The sequence below is a fragment of the Salpingoeca rosetta genome, assembly GCF_000188695.1.
Source record: "Salpingoeca rosetta unplaced genomic scaffold supercont1.13, whole genome shotgun sequence".
In the NCBI taxonomy this organism is placed as follows: domain Eukaryota; class Choanoflagellata; order Craspedida; family Salpingoecidae; genus Salpingoeca; species Salpingoeca rosetta.
The window spans coordinates 523,818-532,275 of NW_004754921.1; the positions used below are offsets into that span (position 1 = coordinate 523,818).

Consider the following 8,458-nt stretch of genomic DNA (forward strand, 5'->3'; position numbering starts at 1 on the left):
AACCCCGCGCGGTGGCGTCACGTTCCCGTGCAAACACTCTCGGCTCAAGGTGCTCGCTCCGAGCAACACCAACGACTGCGTTCACAGCGTGGTTCGCAACAAGCGCGCTTCCCAAACGACAGCAGTGTCGTGCTGCGCTCCGTCGCAACGCCGTACCGCAGCTTCAGCGCCTCCATATCGGCCCGCCCAAGCGACACCACCTGCACGGGGCCGTCCCCAGACACCACCTCCGTCTCAGCCCAGCCAGCTCGGCCGGCACTGCTCGTCCCAAGCTGATACACCTCGTGCAAGCCAAGCCCACCAAGTGCACCAGCGCGCCCCTGCAGCACAACCTCCCCAGTGCTCAGGCTGCTGCTCTCAACCGTCTCGGAGAACCACAGCACAAGCCGCGCTGCGTCCATGTCAAGCGAGAACCGCTCAAGCACCGGCGCCGTCGCATCCGCCACAACACGGCCCGCCTGGACGGCGCTCTGCCCATTCACCGCAGCACGCACCCGCCGCCCAGCCATGTCAACGACAAGGTCTCGCTGAACGACAGCTCAAGCACGCCCGCATCCATGTCGAGCCCAACACCCTCCAGCACCGGCGCCACATCGTCCGCCACAAACTGCGCCGGCGCCAGCAGCGTCCCCGCCGCCGCGCCTCGCGCCACAACCGCGTTCCCTGCCATGTCCCGCACAAGCGTGCTCTCATACCCAACAAGGCACGTGCTCGCATCAGCACACAGGCCAGGCAGCGCGCGGATGGCGTTCGCATCGGCGCGTCCAACAACAACCACTACCTCCGTCCCGTTCTCAGTGCCGGTCGCAACGCCACTCACGCCGTCCTGCAGCCGGTACATCACCGCACTGGAGCTGTTGCTGCTGCTGCTGCTGCTGTTGTTGCTGCCGTACAGCACAATGCTGGACACGTTGAGCACACCGCCCACAACGGGCTCATCAAACGTCACATTGAGTGTCATGGTGCGACCAGCAACACCGTCGCTGTCAACGGCACCAGCGAGGTCAACCCGAACAGCAACCCCGCGCGGTGGCGTCACGTCCCCGCCAAACACGCTCGCCTCAACAGCGCTCGCTCCAGCAACACCAACAACCGCGTTCCCAGCGTGGTCCGCAACAAGCGCGCTGCCAAACGACAGCAGCGTCGTGCTGCGCGCCGTCGCAACGCCGTACCGCAGCTTCAGCGCCTCCATATCGGCCCGCCCAAGCGACACCACCTGCACGGGGCCGTCCCCAGACACCACCTCCGTCTCAGCCCAGCCAGCTCGGCCGGCACTGCTCGTCCCAAGCTGATACACCTCGTGCAAGCCAAGCCCACCAAGTGCACCAGCGCGCCCCTGCAGCACAACCTCCCCAGTGCTCAGGCTGCTGCTCTCAACCGTCTCGGAGAACCACAGCACAAGCCGCGCTGCGTCCATGTCAAGCGAGAACCGCTCAAGCACCGGCGCCGTCGCATCCGCCACAACACGGCCCGCCTGGACGGCGCTCTGCCCATTCACCGCAGCACGCACCCGCCGCCCAGCCATGTCAACGACAAGGTCCGACGTCGCCGTCAGCCACGTCGTCGCAACGCTCGACCCAATGCCCTTCACCTTGAGCGCGTCCATGTCGCCCCGCACCAGCTCAAGCACGAAGCCCAGCCCGTTGGTCTGTGTCAGCACCGTCGTGTTGCTGCTCAGGCGCTGCAGGTACGGGTTGCCCCACTCCGCGCTCGCATTGGCGCCAGCAGCATCAAGCACAACCAGTGCCCCACGCTGCAGCGTCACGGCACTCACGTTCACACTGGCAACAGCAACAGGCTCGCTCATGTTCACCACAACCCGGCCCTGGTCCATGTCAAGCTCAACCCCGACAATGCGTGGCCGGATCTCGTCAGCAACAAAGTCAGCCGCCGCCAGCTCGCTCGTCTCAAGCGCATTGCCTGACATGTCCGACACAAGCCCGCCCAGCGCATGCACCCACGCCGTGCTGGCGTTTGTCCACACACCAACAAGCAGCTGGATGGCCCGCAGATCAGCGCGCTCAATCACAACCTCAACCTGCGTGCCGTCCATGCTCGTCGTCGAGCCACCGCCGAGCGCATGCCACTGCCCGCTGACGCCATACTGCCCGCTCCCGCTCACCGCACTCAGCAGCGTTGCATCCAACGCGCTCGCGTGCACGGGCTCGTCAAAGTTGAGCACCACCCGCGACGCATTCACGTCAATCACCGCCGCCGTCAGCTGCGGCGCAGCCGTGTCTGCGTAGAACGCGTACGTGCCCGCTGCGGCTGCCATAATACCACCCATGCTGACACCCGTGTTGCCGTTGCCATCACCCAGCGTGAGGTTGCGCACAGTGGTGCCGAGGCCGTTGGATGCCATGTCCAGCACGGCGTTGGTGCCAAGCCGCACGCCAACAACATCCTCGCTCGCGCCAATGCTGCTCACGGGGCCCACGCCAAGCAGCGCCCGGTTTGCCTTGAGCGCGAGCACGTCGTCTGCTGCGAGCCGCACGACGATGCCCATGCTGCCGCGCTCGCCGTTGCCCGCGCCGCCAACAACCGCGCCGCCCTGCAGCGTGTACGCCGCTGGGCTGTAGATGCCACTGCTGTCCCCAGCAGCCCACACGCGCCGGCTCTCAAACGTGATCTTGCCGCTAATCTGCAGCGTACTTGCGTCCACGGGCTCGTCAAACCCAAGCGCAAGCGTCTCGCTCGTCATGTTCAGCACAGCAGACACAACCAGGGGCTGGCTCACGTCGCCGCCGTATTGCTGCACCCGAACACCTGCACTGGCACCAGCACCAACAACGCCGAGTCCAACCATGTCCTCCGCCAGCGCGCTGTCCCAGCTCAGGTACGTCGTGGCTGCGCTCGAGGCAAGCGCCCGCACGGTGCGGATGGCATTCACGTCGCCAACGCTCAGCTGCACACGCACCGTCGTCGCGTTGCTGGCAGCCACCACGCGGCCGTCCACAATGCGGTGGTACAGCGGGCCCGCAGCGTCGCTCTCCCGCGTCACGTTGCTCTGCACCACGGCGCTGGACGCGTTCACGAGTGCGCCGCGCACGGGCTCGTCAAAGGATAGCACAAGCTCGCCGCTGTCCATGTCAAGGTCAAAGGCAACAAGCAGGGGCGCGCTGGCATCTGCCGTGTACACGCTGCCGTCGGCGGCGGTTGCAGCGAGGCCAAGCGCGCTCGTGTGCGGCAGCCCAACGACGTCGTTGCCGGCCATGTCCTGTGCGGCGTGCGGGCTGGCGGCGAGGAAGGTTGTGGCTGCGTCTGTGGCCAGGAGGTGGCGCGCCTTGATGCGGTTGACATCTGCGACTGTGAGGGTGATGCGGGCCGTTGTGAGGGTGCCTGTTGGGTGCACGGCGCTGCCTGGGTCGAGGACGACGGCGACGTCGCTTGCTGCGAGGGCAATGTCGCCGGGGAAGGCCGTGGCTGCGACGGAGGCGTTGGAGGCGGAGAGGTCTGCCAGGGCCTGGATGGCGATGAGGCCCGGCTGGATGCTGGCCACGTCCACCGTCTCCGAGAAGGTGAGGGTGAGCGCCTCCGTCTCCATGTCCAGGGTGAACGCAACCACCTCGGGAGATGTCGCGTCAGCCGTGAAGGCTTGTGCACGAAGCTGCTGAGCTGCCACGCTTGGGTTGCCTGCCTGGTCTGCGACGAACCCTGAGACAGCTGTGATCTTGGTTGTTGTCTGGCTGGTACAGATGCTGGTCCGAGCCTTGATCTCGTTTGCATCGCGCGTCGTGAGTGTGACCGTGAGTGACGTCTTGTCAAGGTTGCTCTGTGCCGCCTGGCCAGTGAGCGTGTAGGACTGTCCGCCGTTGACGAACGTGATTCCCGTGACATTGAAGCTGGCGTGGTCGACCACCTCGCTGAATTGCAGGTCAAGTTGCAGCGTGGTCATGCTGAGGTTGAATGCCACCAGTCGTGGGGGCACGGTGTCTTGGATGTACTGGCTTGCAGCAAGCGTCTGTGCTTGGCTGAAGGGGTTGTTCTGCGTGTCGTTGACGAGGCCCGGTGCTGCAGTGATGAACGTGGTTTCTGGTGACACCGCAAGTGTCTCGAGTTGGGCAACATGCACAGCGTCTGACGAAGCCAGCGCCCAAGTGATCTCGGTCTGCACGTCATTGTACCTGACAACGCGCCCTGAAGTCAGCGTGAGCGCCGTGGAGGCGTTGTTGTGCATGGTGATCTTGGTCGGGTCGAGGGTCTCCGGCACGACGGGCTCATCGAAGCTGAGGAGGAGGTGGCTGTTTGACGTGTTGAAGATGAACGACCGCAGCACAGGCGCCGTCGTGTCTGCAATGAAGGGTTGTGGCAGCAGCAGCTGGGACGGGTTGTCGATGGCCTGCGTGTCCTTGACGAAGGCGGGTAGCAGGCGCAGCTGCGACTCTGTCGCCAAGTGTCCGACTCCGAGGTCCACCTTGAGCTCGTTCATGAGCTGCTCTGGCATTGCAACGGAAAGGGAGGATGTTGACGGGAAGGTCACCTGCCCTGCCAATGTGTGCTCCGTGGCTGCTGTTGCTGTGGACACAAACGCGGCTCGGGTGAGGTTGACTGTTGCCGTGTCAATGACCTCGGTGAAATTGAGGACAATCCTTGCTGCGTCCATGTCGAGCAGGAAGGCTGTGCACACGGGTGGCGTTGCGTCCGGGGTGAACGTGCTGACTGCGAGGGTCGCGTTGGGAGGGATTGCTTGCAAGTCGTTGCCTGCCATGTCCTTGGCTGCTGAAGCGGTGGCAACAAGGAAGCAATCTGCAGCAGTGTTGCAGACGTTTCGGGCCAACTGGAGCTCGCGCACGTTTCGTTCGTCGAGAACGAGGGTGTGCGTTGTTGAGTTGGCGTTGGTGTCTGCTGGAAAGGCGCCACGGAGTGGCACGGCCTGCTGTGGTTGTGCTTGGATGCCAGCCACGAGAGCCAGGTGCTCTGGATTCAGTCGAGCCGCGTGGATTGGCTCGGAGAAGGAGAGCGCGAGCACAATGTGTTGTGTTGACATGTTCAGGTCAAAGCGCCGCAGCTGTGGGGCCGTGACATCCTGGCGAAATGCAAGGGGTTGCAGGCCTTGGACGCCGACGCTTTCTGGGTTTCCGCTGAGATCACGAATGGCGCCCGGTTCGATGTTGAGGAATGTGGATCCTTGACCCGTTGCGAGATTGTATTGTGCCTTGAGCGCGTTCAAGTCATCCTCGGACAGCTTCAGCGTTAGATTGGTTCCACTTGGTGTCGTCACGACCGTGCCATTGGTCAGTGAAACGGCGTGCGTTTCTATGTGGGTGTGTGCGTGTGTTAGGTTTTGTGTGTGTGTGTGTGCGTGTGTGTGTGTGTGTGTGCGTGTGTGTGTGTGTGTGTGTGTGTGTGTGTGTGTGTGTGTGAACGAGCAAGTTTGGACGAAAGTGTTTGGTGAGGGCAAAAGGGGTACGGGTGCTCCGTGTGTGTCAAATAGAAAAGGTGTCGAACGACGACAGTTGCGGGCGTTGCATGTGTGAGAGAAGTTGGTGTGCGAAGGCGCGGGTTTGTTCAAACACACGTACCAGTGACAATAAACGTGATGAGGATGCAGCACGTGAGTGTGCACAGGAGAGTCGATGCCGTCATGGTATTTCTGAGTGACGGTGGCATCTTGATTGCTTGGGAAGGTGCCAGGTCACTGACCACTCGGGCGCGTACGCAAGTGCGAACGCCGATTCACCACTGACTGGTAAGACTGGTGGCAGGTCTGATGCCGTTGTTGTTTGATGCCGTTGTTGTTTGATGCCGTTGTTGTGTGTTGTGCAAATAGGGAGAGAGAAAGAAAGAAAGAGAGCAAATGCTTGAGCCTTGGTCCTTCGGTTGAAGGTGGCGGCACTTGTTTGGTTGCTGCTGCTGCTGCTGCTGCTGCTGCTGCTGCTGCTGCTGCTGCTGTTGCCGATGAGTGGTGTTGTTTGGTGTTTGCTGTTTGTTGGGCCTGAGCGTTGCCGCCAAACCTTGTTGTGTTGTTTGTCGCCTTGCTTGGTTTGTATGTTTCCCCTTCGTGGGTGGTCAAGCGAGGGGTTGAGAGAAAAGTCGCAATATCTTCGTGAAGCAAGCACAAAGCCCTCTACGACAGCACGGAAGGACGATAAGGGTGGGGGAGACGTGTTGATGTTGTGTTTTGATGTTGTACCACTTGCGCCCATGTCCCGTCGCGTCTAACGAGGCACAACTGCCTGATCTTTTCACCGTGAGACACGCGTCTGTGCACTGTGACTGAGAGAAAAGGGAGTAGTCGAACTGTGGGAAGGAGCGTTGTACAAGATACTTCAGGGCTGTACATGAGCGTTCGCCAGTACATCTGTTTTGCGTGTTTGTCTTGTTTTACATCCTCAATTTGAGAGTTTACTTGCATTTTTGGTGGCCTTGAAAATAGCGGGAATCGTGGGTCTTTGCGTGGCGCACCAATCCGACGACACACAGTCACAGCCGCGGAGGCAAAGCTGGATCGGGCAGCACACAGAGGCACAAGAGACGGGAGAAGAAGGAACGAGCAGTCAAGAGGCAGTCAAAAAGCAAGGCAGCGTTCAGCCAAAGCGAGGAGGAACGAGGCCATCACCGTGAACGCGTGCGTGTGGGTGTGTGGGCTGTTGTTGAGAAACACTTGCGTCGGCAAAAGGGTGATTTGAGCGCACGGTCATCTACCTGGTGGGTGTGCGGGACTTGCGTAATCTTGGTGGACAATCCACACGCATCAACAACCCACAGCAATGCTGCACGAGGAGCCACAGGGCAAGACCAGTGCTGGCCCAGCAGCCATCAAGTGCGTGTCTTCTGTGTGCATGTGTCTGTAGGATGTGGAGAAGGGGCTGTGCATGTCTGTGTCTGTGTGTGTGTGTCCGTGCCTGAGTCTGGTGGCGTGCATTGTTTTGAATTGGAGGGAATGCCTAGCTGTCTCGTGAACACGCACATATGTTTATGTGAGGACTGCGTCGATGTCCGTGTGCAGACTGCGTCTTCGTTCCATCGCTGGGTGCTCTCCTCACCACGTTCGTGCGCATTCATTCACCCGCGCCTTGTCTTCTTGTGCGCCTCGTCACCGGGTCGGTGCAGCTGCATCGTGCGCGATGAGACAACAGGAACCAAGCACACCTTCACTTCCAGCGCAACCACAACGCAAAAGGACTTCTGCGATGCCGTAGCTGCGCAGTGTGGCTACAAGCCCGAAACATTCAAGGTCCAGTTCGTGCCTGTGTGTTGGAGGTGGTCGGGTTGAAGCCAGCGTGCCTTGCTGGTGCCATTGTGTTTGCGTGCTCGTTCGCTGGTACTGTTCTGACACTGCGTCTATCTGCACGTGCATGTGTGCGTGTATGGTGGGGCTGCAGGTTGTATTCGAACAACGCGACGGCACGGAGGTTGAGGTGGACTGCTACTGCACCAGCGCCATGAGCAAGCTTTCCGTCGATGAGCACTTGACAAACAAGTTCTTTCTTCGTGAGCTTGACAGCGGCCCTCCAGAGCCAACTGGCGACCAGCCAGTACCAGCAACCGTAAGCTGTGTCTGTGTGTGTGTTCATGCGTGTGCTCGTGTGTGTGTGTGTGTGTGTGTGTGTGTGTGTGTGTGTGTGTGCTCGGGTGTATGCGTATCGCGTTCTGGCTGCCTGGTGACGTGCCGTGGCAACATGGTCGCATCACGTCTGACCGCTTCCCCCCAACCCCTTACACACACACACACACACAAGTGCACATGCACGTGTATACGATACACTCCTCACCCGTGTCACCACCACCACCACCGCCGCCGCCGCCGCAACGCTTCCTGCGCCCTGCTGTATTGTTTCGCGTCGCGCTTTTGTGTGTATTCGTCAAACTCAAGGGTTCGAGCCAGGGCGGCCACAAGCGGGCAGCGGCCACCTCTGTGGACGTGATTGGTGGCGGTGAGCTGAAGGCCATTCGCACCCGCGCCAACAGCGACAGCGACGATGACAGCGACACGGACCAGGCAGCATCATCAACACGTACGCTGTGTGTGTGTGTGTGTGTGTGTGTGTGTGTGTGTGTGTGTGTGTGTGTGTGTGTGTGTGTGTGTGTGTGTGTGTGTGGGTGGGTGTGTGTGGGTGTGTGTGTGGGTGTGTGTGGGTGTGTGTGCGGGTGGCTGGTTTGCGCGTTGCTTGCTGGCGCGGTAATGGATACCAGTGATCCGCGTACACCTCATCTCACCACCACCACTTGACACCGCCGTCGCCACCACCGTGACTGTGCCCATCACCACCAGGGTTTGTGGGCCTGGCAAACCAGGGCGCCACGTGCTACCTCAACAGCCTGCTCCAATCGCTCTACATGACCCCGGAGTTCAGAAACGCCATCTACAAGTCAGCCACCCACTCGCTTGGTCACTATGTCCTGTCACGTGTGTGTGTGTGTGTGTGTGTGTGTGTGTGTGTGTGTGTGTGTGTGTGTGTGTGTGTGTGTGTGTGTGTGTGTGTGTGTGTGTGTGTGTGTGTGTGTGTGTGTGTGT

At 60.7% G+C, this 8,458-nt stretch overlaps 2 protein-coding genes across 2 annotated transcripts in view; one reads left to right on the plus strand and one right to left on the minus strand.

The window, feature by feature from the left end:
* The window catches only part of PTSG_05544 (uncharacterized protein), an 8,256-nt gene extending 2,238 nt beyond the window's left edge, over positions 1–6,018 (minus strand). The window contains exons 1-2 of the mRNA XM_004993355.1: positions 5,523–6,018; positions 782–5,256 (exon numbers count right to left, since the gene is read on the minus strand). Coding sequence (XP_004993412.1) covers positions 782–5,256; positions 5,523–5,610 — 4,563 coding nt within the window. The 5' untranslated portion in view covers positions 5,611–6,018. The remainder of the gene's footprint in view (positions 1–781; positions 5,257–5,522) is intronic.
* A 347-nt stretch (positions 6,019–6,365) lies between these two features.
* Positions 6,366–8,458, plus strand: part of PTSG_05545 (uncharacterized protein) — an 11,819-nt gene continuing 9,726 nt past the window's right edge. The window contains exons 1-5 of the mRNA XM_004993356.1: positions 6,366–6,763; positions 7,054–7,177; positions 7,326–7,490; positions 7,817–7,958; positions 8,216–8,312. Coding sequence (XP_004993413.1) covers positions 6,711–6,763; positions 7,054–7,177; positions 7,326–7,490; positions 7,817–7,958; positions 8,216–8,312 — 581 coding nt within the window. The 5' untranslated portion in view covers positions 6,366–6,710. The remainder of the gene's footprint in view (positions 6,764–7,053; positions 7,178–7,325; positions 7,491–7,816; positions 7,959–8,215; positions 8,313–8,458) is intronic.